General features: G+C 32.3%; 1 protein-coding gene across 8 annotated transcripts in view; it reads right to left on the bottom strand.

Moving 5' to 3' along the window:
- The window catches only part of LOC117173324 (QRFP-like peptide receptor), a 236,992-nt gene that overhangs the window by 3,053 nt on the left and 215,862 nt on the right, over positions 1-18,077 (bottom strand). For 5 of the 8 annotated variants that reach the window (XM_033361827.1, XM_033361833.1, XM_033361840.1 and 2 more), the window contains 3 exons: positions 14,082-14,243; positions 3,357-3,405; positions 34-289 (listed from right to left, as the gene is read on the bottom strand). In XM_033361827.1, the coding sequence (XP_033217718.1) occupies positions 3,375-3,405; positions 14,082-14,243 (193 nt within the window). In that variant the 3' untranslated portion in view covers positions 34-289; positions 3,357-3,374. Of the gene's footprint in view, positions 1-33; positions 290-3,356; positions 3,406-14,081; positions 14,244-18,077 lie in introns of those variants that run through there. The other 3 variants (XR_004467166.1, XM_033361870.1, XM_033361861.1) reach the window with 3 other exon arrangements.

Here is an 18,077-nt window from a genome sequence, read left to right as displayed (position 1 = left end):
GACAATTTTTTAGTCTAAATGTCCATACTTGTGCTGATCAGGCCCGCTTATATGGCGCTGGCTGGGCGTTAATTCGTTTATTTTTCCACAATGAATTTTTTATATAAAAAATGTATTATAAACAATATATAAGTTAGTAAAACATTAATAAATCGACCTTTTGTATTTCTTCTTCATTTTCGCAACAGATGAGTAACCGATTTTTTTTTACTTATAATAAGACGTCTTACCTCTCCTATAAATTTTCTATCTAACCCATGTCTGGGAGCAAGGAAATAATCAAGTCCATCTGAAATCAACGAAAGCGAGTTGCAACTTATTGGATCTTTACTTTGAGGAGGAGCAATAAATAAGACAAATAGAAGAAAGAGATAATATCTCGATGAAGAAATTCAATTATTTTGATGTTGAAGTAAGGCAATCGTTAACAATTATTATTTCTTACAACTTGAAAATTAATAAATATATTTCTAAAGTTGGGTGATCTAAAATGATTTTTTCCTCTTGAATTTTCATGCATGTTGCCCAAAAATGTAGTTGAAAATCAAAAAGAAAAAGATTTTTAAATATTCCGAAAGCCGCATTTCCAAAAAAATACCTTTTTTAAATTTGATTAAAAACCGTCAATATTAGGTGAATTGAGCTGAAACTAAACATTTCTCTTTACAATTAGGTATTGAATATGAATGAAGAATTATTTTTTAATTTATTTCTAATAGATAAAATAATACTTTCTTCTGATGATTAGATGTTTACATAAATTGTTTAAACAATTTATTATTGCTTTTAGCAATTTTCTCTAGGAATATAGTCAGAAAATTGAGGGTTTTTTTCGAAGTTTTTTACTTATTTGCAACTTTTCAGTTAGATCAAGGCATTTAAGTTGAGAAAAATAATTGTTTAAACAATTTATTATTGTTTTTAAAATTATTCTTTTTGAATAATGTTAGAAAGTTACAATTTTTTCAGAATTTAACAACTTTTTTCTATTTTTCATTGAGATCAGGGTAGTAATTAATTAAATTCAACAAAAACTATTCTTTAAATAAATTATTGTTTCTAACTATCTCCATCTGTAAAATTGCTAGATACTTGTGCTTTTTTCTAAAATATTCCACTTTTTGTAAACTTTCATTTAGAAAAAGGTTATAATTGATAAAATTTAACAAGCTTAACTGGTTAAACAATTTATTATTGTTTATAACTATATTTTATTTGAGAAATGCTAGAAAGTCGCGAATTTTTTTAAAATCTTCAGCTTTTTTTGCCATTTCAGTTAGGGAAACACAATGAATATTAATTTTAATATTTGAAAAAAGCTCTCAGTGAATACTTGAAGAAAAAATTACAGAGATAGAAAAAAAACTGATTCCCTTTACTGTTAATTTATTATTTGTTTATAACTAAGACCTCAAAGGAAAGCTAAAAAATTCAGAACAACTCACAACTTTTTAGCATGACTAGAAAAATATGGTTATAAGCAATAATAATAAATAAATAATTATTTAAGATACTAATGATTTATTTAAACAATTATGCTCGTAAACTTGAATTAATTATTACCCTTATCTTAGTAAAAAGTTGACAAAAATTGTAAAATTCCACAAAAAGCCGTAACTATCTAGCATTATTATATAAGAAAATAGTTATAAACAACTATTATTTGTTCAAACAATTATGTTTCTTAAATTTCAATCATGTTTACCTCACTCTATGTGAAAAAAGGATAAAAAGTTGAATATTAGAGACATAACCGCAACTTTCTAGCAGTATTCAATGACAATATTATTAAAAATAATAATAAATCTAATAAACAATTATGTTTGTGAACTTCAAATAATTATAACATAACTGCAGTTGAAGAGTAAAAAAATTGAAAACTTTAGAAAAAACGGCAACTTTCTGGTATTATTATGAGAGAATATTATTATAAATATTATCTAGTCAATTGTTTAAACAATTATTTCAGTTAAATTTAATTGATTATTGTCTCGCTATAACTGAAAAGTTTAAAATAAGTTAGAAAATTAGAAACAAAACCGCTACATTCTGATTCTGCTTTAAAAAGAAAATTGCTAAAAACCATAATAAATTGTTTAAACAACTTATTATTATTCACAATAATATTCCCTTAGAATAATACTAGAAAGTTGCAGTTATTTCTAAAAAATTACACTTCTGGTTCACTTTTTAATTAGAGTGAGGTAATAGTTAATTCAAGTTAAAAAACATAATTGTGTAAACAATCTATCATTATTTATAACTATATTCTACTATAGTGTTAAATAGGTTTCGTTTTTTAGAAAGTTTCCACTTTTTCTTAACTTTTCACTTAGAGGGATATAATAATAATTACAATTTGATAAAGATAATATTTCAAACAAATTATTATTTTTTATAACTATTTTCTTCTATCTTGATGCTAGAAAGTTGCGGTCTTTTCTGAAAAATGCGGTTAGTTTTGAAGTCTTAGTTAAAAAAAATAGTAAATATTATTATTGATATTAATTTAAACAAAAGGCTCTCAGTAACTACTTCAAGAGAAATTCGAATTCAATATGATCTATATAGAAAAAAATTTCCTACCAATATTCATAGATATTATTATTAAACATGATCATAAATTGTTCAGACAATTTGGCTTGTTAACTTGAATTTATTGTTACCTCACTCTAAGTAAAAAGTTTACAATGCCTACAATTTTTGAGAAGAATCTTAAACTATCTAGTATTCCTATAAGAAAAAACACTTATAAACAATAATAATATGTTTAAACAATCAGGTTTGTTAATTTCATTGATTAATACATTCAAAAGAAATCGCAACTTGTTAACACTATTTGAAGAAAATGTTATTAAAAATAATAATGAATTTTTTTAACAATTATGTTTGCTATCTTGAATTAATCATGACCACACTATAAGTGAAAAGTTGAAAAAAAGTGAAAAATTCCAGAAATAAACAGCAACTATCTAGCATTACTATAGGAGAAGATAGTTATAAACAACACTAATTTATTTAAACAATCATGTTTGTTGAATTTTATTATTTTTTACCTTTGATACAGCCTATCAATGTTAGCTTCATTTTTTAAATAAAATATTGTTATTTAATAAAAAATAAATTTTGTTTAATTTCAAGAGGACTATAATGTTAGCTCATGCTTCTTAAAAAATAAATGTAATTGTAGTTTTATAAATGGACTTAATTCTAATTATGAAAGTTGACCATCTTAATTAAGGAAATGCTTTTCAGACCAGTGAATTCAGAAAAGAGAATTAGATTCTATTTAAAGAAAGGTGGTAAAGCTAGTTTTTCAATCAGCTCAGAAAGCTGAGAAAAATGAAATTACTTACATCTTTAAGTAATCTTAACTAAGTACTAATAATCGTCGTTGAAGGTGCACTGAAAAAAAGGAAGAAAATAAAGGGTTAAAGGGGACCAAATTTTTTTATTTTAATTGAAAATTTAAAATAAGGATAAATTTTTGAAGGGATACTGTAAGTAAAATATTTTTTGATTTTAAAACAGCTCAAGTAACAGTATTAAAATGGTGCTTTTAGATCTAAATTATTATTACTAAAAGTGACCCTGATATCAGTACTACTAGAAAAAGGAATATTACTAAGAAATGGTAGTATCAATCTTAAAAATTAAACAGAACTATAGTTGTTAGAATAAAGTAGAGAAACAGTAGCGGTGTCATTTTTTTGTATTAATAGTAATAGTAAAAATAAGAAGTACTAATAGTACTGTTAATACTATCGTTACTTTTTCTGTTAATTATAGTTCTAGTACTCTTTCTCCGGACATTGTAAAGTTATCATTTTTTAGTATTAAAAGTAACAGTGACAATAATAAGTACTAATTGTACCGTTACTTTTCTGTTACTGATAGTTCTGGTACTATTTTAATAATGTAGTAGCAATATCATTTATTAGTATTAAAAGTAATAGTAAAAATCAGCATTACGAATAGTACTGTTACTGCTATTGTTACTTTTTCTGTCACTAATAGTTCTGGTACTCTTTCTTAAGATATTTTAGAAGTATCATTTATTAGTATTAAAAGTAACCGTGAAAATAAGAAGTACTAATACTACTGTTCTTAATACTGTTACTTTTCTGTTAATGATAATTCTGTTACTATTTCTAATAATGTAGTAGCAGTATCATTTATTAGTATTAAAAGTAATAGTGAAAATAAGAATGACTAATAGTACTGTTACTACGATTGTTACTTTTTCTGTTACTAATAGTTCTGGTACTCTTTCTCAGGATATTGTAGAAGCATCATTTATAAGTGTTCAAAGTAACCGTGAAAATGGGAAGTACTAATAGTACTGTTACTAAGGCTGTTACTTTACTGTAACTGATAGTTCTGGTACTATTTCTAATAATGTAGTAGCAGTATGATTCAGTAGTATTAAAAGTAATAATAAAAATAAGAATTACTAATGGTACTGCTACTAATAGTTCTGATACTCTTTCTGAGGATATAGTAGAAGTATCATTTTTTAGTATCAAAAGTAACAGTGAAAATAGAAAGTACTAAGTGCACCATTACTATTATTGTTATGTTAACTGTTACTAATAGTTCTGGCGCACTTTTTTGAAATATGGCCGCAGTATCATTTGTTAGTATTGAAAGTAACAGTGAAAATAAGAAGTACTAATAATACTGTTACTTTTATGTTACTGATTTTTCTGGTACTATTTCATATAATGTAATAGCAGTATCATTTATTAGCATTAAAAGTAACAGTAGAAATAATAATTACTAATACTACTATTACTACTATTGTTACTTTGACTGTTACTAATAATTCTGATACTCTTTCTCAGGATATTGTATATACTTTTTTATATACTTCTTTAGTATTAAAAGTAACAGTGAAAGTAATAAGTACTAACAGTACTATTACAGACAGTGTTTTTTTTACTATTACTAATAGTTCTGGTACACTTTTTTGTAACATGGCAGCAGTATTATTTGTTAATATTGAAAGTAACAGTGAAAATAAGAAGTACCAATAGTGCTGTTACAACCACTGTCACTTTCTTTGTTACTGATTTTTCTGGTACGCTTTCTTAAGATCAGTAACATTATTAAGGGTGGCTGTAAATCAGTCAAAGCGTGACAATCAGGGAGAAGTAAGGGGATTTTATTGGTCAACAAAAATCAAGGAAAATGGAAAGAAAAAATTAGTTTTCAACTTCTTTTTTTAAATTAATTTTTCATCTAAAAATTTAACTATCCCTTTTTTTAATTGGTCTTTTTCAGTTTAAATTTGATCTTTAATTGAGAATTCGTCTCTTTTAGTAGAAAAATAATAATTTTAATTTTAATAAAAAAATTTTTTATTGTTTGGAATTTCAAGGGGTTGGTTGAAAATGAACTTTTTGAAAATTCCATTTTTTGGTTGGAAGTTTGAGAATTTTTATTTAAAAAAATGTTCTATTTCGACTGAAGAATTTTTTTTACGGGAAATTCCCTTTTTTGATTGGCAAATTCATAACTTTAATTGTGTATTCAACTACTTAATTAAAATTTTATTTCTCACTGAAAATTTAACTTTTCCGTTTTTTTTATTTTTAAAGCATGTATTTTGTTCTAAATTCAATTTTATATTGAAAACTTTACTATTTATTATTATTTTAAATATCACCTATTACATTTTGTTTAGAGCTCAAATTTTTGTTATAAATTTAACCTTTTGTTTTCAAAATTCAAGTCCCTTCTAAAAATTTGTTCTGAAAATCTAGTTTTGAAAAATTAGATATTCAGAATCATCAATTTTAGGTAAATCGAGTTTTTAAACGAATTATTATTATTAATAATATATTTTTTTAAGAATGCTAGAAATTGTCATTTCTTTATGAAATTTGTAACTTTTTGATCAATTTTCACTTATTGAGGAAAAATTAATGCAAGTTGACCAAAATAATTGTTTAAACAATTTATTATTGTTTATCATTTTCTTATTATATATAAGTGCTAGAAAGCTGCGGTTTTTTTAATTGTTTAACTTTAATTTGTCTTTAATTTTTACAAACATATTTTTTTTAAACAATCTTTTTCTTTTTTGTAAACACATTTTGCGTAAATAGAACAGATATTTGAAATATTCTCTAAACTTACTATATGGATGAAATAATTTAGAAAAACTGAAACTTTGTAGCAATTATCTAAACTTATTGGTTTTTTTGGGACCCTATAAAATAGACTTATGGGGTTATCATTTAAAAAGTTATTGATTATTCTGAATAAAATTTACAAAACATTTTTTTTTCTCATGGGAAATACGTAATTTTTTTATGTGGATTCGAACAAATCGCCGGGCGCCATTAATCAAGATTCGAAAAAATCATTTTTGGACCATCCTATTGAACATTCAACTATTTTGCTTAAAAATCAACTATTTAATTTGTTAAACAAAAATGATTATGATGTTGAAGTTATTTTATTGGAAAATGAACTTTTATACATTTTTTTGTTATTTTTGATGGTATAACAGTCATATTTTTTGGTTAAAATAAATAAATTAATTTGAAAGTTTTTAATTTTTATCTAAAGTGTTATTGTCCTATTTCGTTTGTGAAAAATTTTATGTTGAGACTATTATTAGAATAAAACACTCGTATTTGAATATCAAGTCAGTAAAAATACAAAATCGTTACTTGTACTCACAGTTCTGGTACTATTAAAAAAAATTACCAGAACTTCGAGCACAAGAAAAAGTAACATTATTAGGAACAGTCCCAATAGTACCATTACTTCTAAGGCAAGTTTATCTGGTACTGATGGTCCTACAAATCTTTCTTGCGATCATTAATAATATTATTAGTACTGTTATCAGTATCAAGCAAAGTACCATTATTAGTTACAGTACTAATATAAGTATTAAAGTAACAGCAAAGTACTATTTGTACGACTAATGTTAAGGTAACTGTTTCTGGTACTGATAATTTTTTACTTTTTCTTTGGATTAGTAAAAATATTATTAGTACTATCACCAGTGCTCGGAAAAGTAACGTTATTAGTGAAAATACTAATATGAGTATTAAAATAAAAGTACTAATATACCTAACAAAGCAACAGTGCTATTATAAGTATTAAGGTAACATCAAAGTACTATTAGTACTATTACTGCTAAGGTAACTTTAACGTCACTCATATTCCTTTCACTTATTCTTAGGATGAGTAACAATATTATTAGCACTGTCACCAGTACCAGGAAAAGTTACATTATTAGTACAAATACTAATATAAGTATTTCAATTAAAGTATTAATATAAGTTATGAAGCAACAGTATTGGTAAAGGTATTAAAGTAACATAAAATTACTATTAGTCTTATTACTTCTAAGGTAACTTTTACGAAACTCATCATCCTTCTACTTTTTCTTAGGATCAGTAACAATAATATTAGTACTGTTACTACTAACACGAAAAGTTACATTATTACTACTAATATTAATAAATATTAAAGTAACAGTACTGTTATAAGTTTTAAAGCAACAGTGCTAATATAAGTATAAAAGTAACATTTAATTTACTTTTAGTACTATTACTATTAGTAATATTAACACAGTACTAATATAATTATTAAATCAATAGTACTAATATAAGTATTATAGTAACAGCAAATTCACTATTAGTACTATTAATGCTAAGATACCTTTTTTTGGTTCGATAGTTCTGCTTCTTTTTCTTGGGATTAGTAAAAATATTATGAGTACTGCTACTTGTACTAATAGTACTATTAGTAAACGCCAAGTACCACCACAGTTGTCTGTGGTGGAGGGGAGGTGATACCCCTACTTGGTGCATACCAAGGTGACGGATAGGGGAATGCTCGCCGGAAACAGAGGGTAGGGCCAAATAAAATACGCCCCGCGGATCAAACACACATGATCGGTGCCGATCGCGATCCACTGGGAGTGCCTCCCACCGGTAACGGGGATGAGGCTGCTGTGAGCTTGCTCTGCCGAGGTGTAAGTCGCGGTATGTTACCAGGAATCCAGCCCCTTCAGGCCCTGATTAGAAAGTTCGTGGTGGCTGCAGAAGTCGGAATCTGCAGTGCTCCGGGCGAGTGCGGTTAGTCCGTGCATTCCAGAACCGGTTAAACGAAGGCTGGGCCCCAGGGAACTGGGGTAGGATGTCGGTCCGAGGGTATGCCCGTTCCCAGTTTTTTCGGCCCGCCCATCCACGCACGAAGCGCTTAATCAATATTTATGGCGAATGCAAACCAGATAGAGAGGAATGAAGTGAAAGAAGCGGTGTTCACGGACATCGACATACTGGTGACAACCAATGTCTTAGACAGCAGCAAGATTAAAACGTTGAAAGAAAGGGAGACTTCCATTAAAACAAGGGAAGACTTACATCAGTTCTGCAAGGAAGTGGAGGTAGAAGAAGAAAGGACTCTGTTGGAACTTCAGAGTCTGATTCACACTATGCCCTCCGAGACTGTGAATAGAACGACCATGGACTTTTCAATCAAGAATAATTTACCAGGTGCTTTAACACAAGTGAATCTTTTACTAGAACCTTTTGCTGCTACTTACAGTAGAAATACAGATGGGGCATGAGAGAAATAACCTCTTGCAACAGACACCTGGGTCTGAGGCCAAAAAGAAGAGGCCATCAATCAGCACGTCTAGCCCTGAGAGCGGGGAAAGCTCAAGACCTGCAAAGAAACTACAAATCGAAGGAAACATCGGTGAGTGGAGTAAAGCAGTGAGCCGCAGAAAGAAAAAAGAAAGTCAGGAACCGGACAACACTTCCACAGGAAAATTTAGGAGAAGAGAAGTAGGAAAGACTAAAAAGGTTCGCACCGAAGCGGTGATAATTAAACCTGTTGGCGGAAAAAGTTTCTCCGAGGTTGTGAAAGACATTAGGGCAAAGACAAGCCAGACGATATGCAGGTGGAAATCAGGGCTATTAAGAAGACCCGTCAGGGTAATGTTCTTTCAGAACTGGAAGCAACAAAGTTTGGTGACGAAGTACAAAAAGTTCTCAACCATACTGGAGAGATAAGGCAGGCAGTGCGACGCACACAGATCCAGATAAGGGATCTTGACGTAGCAACAACTGCAAAAGAAATTGAAGATGCCCTGAAGAAAGAATTAGGGTAAGAGGCTGTTGAGAACACAACGGTCAATATGACGAAAAAGGAGATCCGAGGGAGTCTAATGGCCTTCGTTGATCTAAAAGAAGCAGATGCCATTAAAGTAAACCAGATTGGCCACATTAAATCGGGTGGGTCAGCTGTAGAGTACGCATCAAAGAAAGATCCAGTCGGTGCTATCGTTGCTTTGACTACGGTCACATCGCGACGGAATGCAAAGAAGTGGATAGAAGGCGACAAAGTTGGAAATGCGGGGCAGAAGGGCATACAACTGTACAATTCACAGAAAAAGCAAAGCGCTCACTTTGCTTAACAAAAGAAGATGGAAGACCAGTCGACCATATGCTTGGTTCGTCAAAGTTCATGGTCTACAAAGAAGCCAACAGAGGGAGCAGCAAAAAAACCGGATGGCGCTAATACTTCAAGGAAACTTGAATCGCTGTCAGCTAGCACAGGACCTTATGTCAAAGCTAGCTGATGAGAAGAAAGCAGACATGCTTATCATCTGCGAGCAGTATGAACGCAGTAAAGGTGAGAACTGGTACCAGGACAGAAGCGATACTGCGGCCATTTGGCTCATTAACAACGACGCCTTTTCAGTTAAGAACCATGGAGAAGGCGATGGTTTTATTTGGGTCACGACTTCTAAAGGAACCTTCGTCAGCTGTTACCTCTCACCAAACGAGGGTATTACGGTCTTTTGTAGGAAACTGGAGGAAATTAAAGACCTATGCTCAAATTTTGCTGGTAACTTCATTGTTGCAGGTGATTTTGATGCCAAGTCATGTGAATGGGGCATGACATGGACAAACGAGCGAGGGCAAGAGGTTACTAATATGGCTACCAGATTAGATCTCACGATTATAAACACAGGAAGTTCACCCACTTTTACAAGAAGAGGCTGCCGTCAAGCCATCCTGGATATCACAATGGCTACTCCAGGCGCTGCTCGCCAAATATCGGAATGGCAAGTACTTGAGGATTACACAACAAGCGACCACTAACATATAAGCTTCCAAATGGGCTGTGTACCTTCAAAGATGAGTATGGTCCAAAAATCGAATGGGAGAAGGAAGGGATGGAACCCAAGAAAGTTTGATTCAGCCAAATTACTTGGCACTATTGCTGAAAAGGGCGCGCACCTAATTGAAGAAAAAACAACTCCGGACATCACGAGGACAGTCGCGGAAAGCCTAGCAGAAAGCACTATAAAACTAATTGTGCAGAGCTGCAATACGGCAATGCCAAAACGGGCTAGAAGGAGCCAACAGGGCATATATGGCGGCAAAGAAAGCGCTGAATCGTTCCATAAAAGAAAGCAAACGACAAAAATGGGTAGAGGTCCAAAAAGCAGTAGACCAAGATACGTGGGGGCTAGGTTACCAGATTGTAACGGAAAAAGTGTACGGAAGAACGCCAGTTACGGCCATGGTCCTGAGACGATAAAGCTGATTGTAAAGGAACTTTTTTCCAAGCATGAAAGCAGAATCGACATAACAGAAGCGCTACCTGAAACGGTTCCTCTTTTCACTAAAGAGGAACTGCGGACAGCAGCATCCAAAATGGCTTGCGGCAAGGCGCCAGGACCAGATGAAATTCCAACGTAGGTGGTAAAGGAGATAGTTAGGGAGCATCCTTACCTGCTTCTAAACACTTTCAATACCTGCTTCAGAGCTCGATGTTGTCGGAAAACTTTTTGAAAAATGCATTCGGGCTAGATTAAGGGAAGCGATCGAAATCACGGGAGGCCTGGCTAAAAACCAACATGGATTCCGTGAAGGTAGATCCACGGTGGGAGCGATCCATGAAGCTCTCCAGGATGTTAACAAAGCGTGGAGTGGAAATCACCGGTCAAGGAGTACATGTGTGATGGTCACTTTTGACGTAAGGAATGCTTTTAATTCGGTGAGAAGGAAAGATATTCTGTAAGTCTTGAAAAGAAGATTTAAGGTACCTGGTTATCTCATTCGGATCATCAGCGATTACCTTGACGACAGATGGCTGAAATACGAAACCACTGAAGGTGAACGTAGCAGTCAAGTGACTGCGGGAGTGGCCCAGGGCTCAGTTCTTGGTCCTGACTTGTGGAACGTCGTATACGAAGAGGCCCTTACAATGTATCTTCCAGGCGGAGTGAAATTAATTGGATCTGCTGACGATCTCGCTGCCATGATCACGGCAAGAACGGAAGAACAAGCACGGCTGCTGGTGGCAAATATTTCCTGGAGAGTGAAAAATTGGCTCAGAAACCACCAACTACAACTGGCTAGTGAGTAGACGGAGGTTGTAGTCCTCCCTAGGCAGAGGTACTTTAGCAAACCCTTTATAGCGGATATCGCGGGGCATGGCATAGAAGCCGGGAAAGTGCTGAAGTACCTCAGTACCTATATAGATGAGAAACTAACCTTTGCAACTCAAATCGAGAAGGCTGCAAACAAGGCGGAGAAAATGGTTGCCATGCTGTCAAGGCTTATGCCAAACATAGCTGGCCCAAGAAGTTCCAAAAGGCGAATACTATTAAGTGTGACGAACTCCATCATGCTGTATGGAGCTGAAGTATGGGCAGATGCATTGAAAGTAGAATACCGAAGGAAGCGGCTTCTGGCGGTTCAAAGAAAAGGAGCACTTCGGGTGGCTTGCACCTATAGATCTGTGTCCGGTCCGGCTGTGATGGTTATTGCGGGATGTATCCCCATTGACCTGTTAGCAGCCGAGAGGAAGAGGATCTATGAGGCGAAAGGCAAACGAGTAGACACGAAGATCCAACCTCTAGAAAGAGCAATTACCATTGACAAGTGAAAACGGCAATGGGGACTTGAAGAAAAAGGCAGATGGAATGCAAAAATAATAAGCGACATACAGCTGTGGAACAGCAGGAAATACGGGGAGGTAAACTTCCACCTCACCCAATTACTGTATGGCCATGGCCACTTCAACGCTTATCTTTTTAGGAGAAATTTGAAACAGAGTCCCAACTGTGACTACTGCCCGAACGTAAGAGATGATGTCGAACACACTTTCTTTCAATGCGAGACATGGACGATCGAAAAGCAAGAACTCGAGACGGAGATTGAAGTAGAAATTTCACCCGATAACTTGGTGAAGTTGATGCTCGAATCCCCAGGTAACTGGGATAGGATCTGTAGGTAAGTAGAAAAGGTCTTAAGAAGATACCCAGATACGATCCTAAAGAAACCCTCCAGGAAGTCGAAAGCCGACGAGCCCGATGCGTAGTAATACGCTACTGAGGACGACGCGTACATCCTGGAGTGGTGTTTAGGAGGAGTAGATGTCCGTTAATGCAAAAGAGAGATGCCGAAGGCCGACGAGCCCGATGTGCAATAACAAGCACTACAGAGGACGATGCGTGCATCACAGTTAGGCAGGACAGAAAAAGTATAGGCCAAGCAGGCAATGATAGGTGAAAGCCGAAGCACGGCTTACGGGTCTTAACCCCATGTTCTTGAAGTAATGCGAAAGCGGTTCCGAAGACATGGGTTGGCAGCAAAGGAGTTAAGGTTTAGTGGGTAGGCGCCGTTTGGTGAGTCTCACACTCACATTCGTTCCTTGTGGACTGTTTGCTCATGTGGGCACCTCATGTGTATATGCGTTATGAATATATGCATGATGTGCACATATTGGGCACGCAGGCCCCCAAAGTTCGAATGTGGTCAGTGCATGAGCATTTTCCGTTTTTACTACTTCAAAAAAAAAAAAAAAACTATTAGTAAACGAAATAGTACGAGCATTCACAGTCTCAGGAAATGTAGCATTATTAGTAACAGCACTAATATAAGCATTAAAGTAATTTCAAAGTTCTAATAGTACTGTTATTTTTAAGTTAAATTTATCTGGTACTGATAGTCCTACTTTCTCTTAGGATCATCGGAAATATTATTAGTACTGTTACTTACATTAATATTACTAATAGTATACGAAATAGTACGAGAACGTCCAGTATCAGGAAAAGTAACATGATTAGTAACAGTACTAATAAAAGTATTATAGAAACAGTAAAGTACTAATAATTCTGTTACTACTGTTGTACTTTTTCTGGTACTCATGGTCCTGATACTTTTTGTAAGAATGAGCTACAAAATTAATAGTACTGTTACTCCAAGTAATTGTATTATTACTTAAACAAAGAATAAGAGGAACTTCCGTTGCCAGAAATAGTACCATTATTAGTAGCAGTGCTAATAGCATTGTCAAAGTAACATCAAAGTACTAATAGTAATGTTACTGTTATGGATAAATTCCCTTGTACTAATAATCTTCCTACTCTTTCTTGGGATTATTGATAATATTATTTGTACTGTTACTCGTGTCAGGAAAAATAACATTATTTGTGACAGTAATAATACAAGTATTAAACTAACTAGAGACACACTATTAGTACTGTTACTGCTGAGATAAATTTTTCAGCTACTAATGGTCTTGCTACTTTTTCTTAGGATTAGCAACAAAATTATTAGTACTGTTAATTGTACTAATTGTACTATAACTGTACAAAGAAGCACATATGAATGATTAGAAGAACTACTAGTACGAGGAAAACTAACATTAGTAGCAACAGTAATAATATAAGTATTGAATTAACATCAAAGCAATAACAGTACTGTTACCGCTAAAATAAATCTTTCTGGTACTGATAGTCCTGCTTCTCTTTCTTAGCATTAGTTACAATCTTATTAGCACTGTAACTTGTACTAATAGTACTATTACTATTCGAAAGAGTACGAGAACCTTCAGTACCAGAAATAGTAACATTGATAGTAAGAGTACTAATGCCATAACGAAAAGTAACAGTGAAAAATAATAATAGTACTATTTTCTCTCACTTTTAGTGCTACTATCTACTGATAGTAGCTAAATATAAATTTAATTAAAAACTCTTTTTAGAAGATTTTTTTTCAACATAAATAAGGTGTAAATTAATCAAGACTTACCGCACACTGGTTGTTCTAGTCTGACTCAGACTTGCATGCCTTTTTACTGAATGGTCATAGCGTCTTCTTGAACAAATTCGCCACCATCCCCCACGAGCTGCCGATAAAAAACTCTCTCTAAAGTGCTTCGACATGAAGCCATAGATTATCGGATTAATACAACTGAAAAAAATTATTATTACAGATTATTTTTCGTTTTACTTATTTTAATTTTTAATTTTTTTAATGAAGAAATTTCATTTTAAACATTAATTTGAAAAACATTCATGAGCTAAAAAAAATAAAGTCCCATAAATGAAATTCTGAGTAATTTTGAAGACATTTTCTTACACTTTTCCTGAAAACATGTAGGGAAATCGAATTTTCGGAATTTTTGTAAAAGTTTCGCCAGTGCACATTGCAGAAATCTTTTGAAAATTCTTCTATGAGATTTTTCTAAAGTTTTCCTCGCAAATTTTTCTGAAAGTTTTCAGAGAATGTGATTCTGAAATAATCCAATGACTTTTCCGAAAATTTGGTAAGATTTTTCCACAATTTTTCCAAAATTTTCCGTAGTCTTCACCAACTTTCTTTTAATTTTGATAAAATTTCGTATGTTTTCTGAATTCGTTTGATTACTTGTGAAAATTATAATGAATGAAATCCCAGATATTCCGATGGATTTTCCTATAATTTTTCTTTATCACAAAGGGTTTTCCGAAGATTTTTTCGAATTTTTTGTGAATTTCTTACAAAATTTCCTAGAATTTCTTCGGAAGCTTCTAGAAACTTCTCAGGAGTAAAATCCTGAAATATTGTAATTATTTTTCTAGAAACTTCATATGATTTTCCAGAACTTTCCCATCATTTTTAATAAGTTTCTCGAGACTTATATCTCTAAAAATTTCGAATAATTTCTCCTGGAAGTTGTCAGGTTTCAGAGAGTTTCTGACCATTTTTTCTAGAATTTGTTAGAAAACTATTAGAAATTGTTTAGGATGAAATCCTGAGATATTACAGGAATTTTCCGGATATTTTATTAGATTTTCATGATTTTCTAGATTTTCAAAAATTTTCCTTTAATTTTTTCCTAAATTTCATTCAATTTCATAGCAAAAATTTGTTTACTTTACTGAGAAATGAAATCCTGAAAAAATTCCTCGAGAATTAAATAGTAAAATACTATGATCAATTTTCATGTGATTTTTCTCAGATTTTCTTTGACTTTTCCCAAAATGTTCCTGAAGTTATTTGAGAATTCCTTGCAACATTGGAACGTAAAATTTTCTAGGGAATACAATCCTAAAATATTTCTGTGAGTTTTCCGAAAACTTCGTGAGACTTTCCACTACTTTTCCACAATTTGTCTAAAATTTTCTTGAGTATTCATAGAATTTTTAACAATATTTTCTAGAATTAAGTCTCTGAATAGCCTGAGAATTTCCCTACAATTTTCCAAAAATTTTTCGCGATATTTTCTAAAATGTAGCCTCGAAATTTTACGAGAATTTTCCAACAAATTAACCAAGAATTGTCCAACAATTATCCAAAAAATACTCAAAACTTTTCCGTAATTTTCCAAAAACCTTCCTCAAGTTTGTGAAGATTTTTTATATTTTCTAGATTTTTTTTTTAATTCCAAATTTTTTTCATAATAAAATCCTGATGTATTCAAGTGTCTTTTCCGAAAACTTTTATACTCGAAGTATTTTTTTTGATTTTCTATAATCTATTCATAACAACTGACATAATTTTTCTTAAATTTACCAGAATTCGTTGCAACATTTCTTGAATTAAAAAAAAAATTGTAAAAGTTTCTTATAAAATTAAATTATAAAATATTCCAAACAAATTTTCTGGAGTTTCCATTAGGTTTTCGCATTGAAATAACCACCGTTTTCCGAGAATTGTCCTCGAGTCTCCCAGAATTTCTTAGAAAACTCCCAGAAGTTCCTCGAGAGTAAAATCCTTAGATATTCCAGTGAGTTTTCCGGAAATTTCATAAGATTTTCCATTACTTTCTCATGTCCTTCCGACAATTTTCCGAAGGCCTCATGAAATTTTTCATAATATTTCCTAAAATGTAACCTCAAAATTTCCTGAGAATGTCCCATGAAATTTTCCGAGAATTTTCCAATTATTTTCCGAAGAGTTTCCTCAAGTTTCTGTAAATTTCTTACACTTCCAAGAATTTTTTAAATCTGAGAAATTTTTTAAGAATAAAATCCTGAGATATTCCAGTGACTTTTCCAGAAACTTATAATATTATTCACGACTTTTACATGATTTTCCGACAATTTTCCTAAATACTAATAAAGTTTTTCTTAATATTTTCTAGACAGTAGACTAAAAATTTTCATTGAATTTTCCAACAAGTTTCCGAAAATTTTCTAAAAATTTTTCGAGAGTTTTTCTCAAGTTTTCCAAAAATTCTTAGAAAACTCCTAGAAATTTCTCGATAATAAAATCCTGAGATATTCCAGTGACTTTTCTCGAAAAATCATTAGATTTTTTACAACTTCTCCATGCTTTTCGACAATTTTTCAAAATTCTTATAGAATTTTTTGGAATATTTTCTAGAATGTATCCTCAGAATTTCCTGAGAATTTCCGAAACAATTTTCCTAGAATTTTACAACATTTTCCGAGTGTTTTTCTAACAGTAACCTAGAATATTTTAACAATTTTCCAACATTTTTCTTAGAATTTCCAGACAAAATGTTTGAGTTAATAAAAATATGAAAAATGCTAATGAACTAAAGTGTGAGAGGGATTTCGCATGCTTAATAAGCTTTGTCTGAAATGCGGTGGAAACAGGACGCAGGGGAAATCCGATGAGATTGAAATGGATGACAAGCAATCAAAGACTTTCTACTCTCAATGAGGTCCTTTTTACCCAGAGAGGGACTTAAACTAGTAGTGATTGAAGCTTCATTGGAAATCTATCGTTGGTATTTTCACACGCGCCACTCGACTGTCGTTGACACTCTATTCCCTTTACTTTCCACGAGGAAATTAAGTCATAGTAGATAATTGAAAATTAAAAATTGCACTTTTCCGACCTCGAGTCAATAATTTACATTTCCAGCCAAACGTCGCACAGTGATCCCACTTTTATCCATATCTGATCTAGTATTTACTGTTCCAAATAGTCCACAAGTTGCAAACAGAAGTCAATGTTCAAATTATTATTTTCTTCAAATTATTTATTTAACTTTCTCGATATATTAATCGCCATATTGGATCCGGCATTTAGAATTATAAAATTATATCAGATTTGGAATCAGCGACCACAGCAATCTGATTGTGATCATTTTTGTACAGTTTGTACCATTTTCCCAGTGCATGGTCAGCCATATTGGACCCACCATTTTTAATGTTAAATTTCGATATCAGATTTTATATCAGTGACCTCAAAAATCTATTTCAGACCATTTTGTGCAGTTCCTATCATTTTTCCGATTTCTCTTCATTCATGTTGAATCCTCCATTTTGAAGCTTGAAATTATAATATCAGATTTGGATTCAGCGACCTCAGAAACCTAACGGTGGCCATTTTGTACAGTTTATACTATTTTTCTAAAGCACGGTCTGCCATATAGGATCCGTCATTCTGAATTTAACATTTTGATATCAGGTTTTGATTCAGTGACCTGAAATACCTATTTGAGACCATTTTTGAGCATTTTTAAATAATTTTTCAAATTCTTTAATGTCATATTGAATCCTCCATTTTAAATTCCAAAATATATGATATCATATTTGGAATCAACGACCAAAAAAACCTAATTGTGATCACTTTTGTACAGTTTCTACCATTTTTCCGGCGCATGGACTGCAATATTCGATCCGCCATTTTGAATTTTAAATTGTGATATCATATTTTTAATCTGTGACCTCAAAAAAATATTTAGGACAATTGTGGGTCCGGATGCAATAAGGGCACATAAAATTTTTTCGTGCGAAAACGAAGTCCCCTGGCGGCTTTAGAAAAAATTTTCGAATTTTAATTTTCAAA

The sequence above is a fragment of the Belonocnema kinseyi genome, chromosome 1 (assembly GCF_010883055.1).
Source record: "Belonocnema kinseyi isolate 2016_QV_RU_SX_M_011 chromosome 1, B_treatae_v1, whole genome shotgun sequence".
Lineage (NCBI taxonomy): Eukaryota > Metazoa > Arthropoda > Insecta > Hymenoptera > Cynipidae > Belonocnema > Belonocnema kinseyi.
This window is presented reverse-complemented; position numbering and strand designations above follow the sequence as displayed.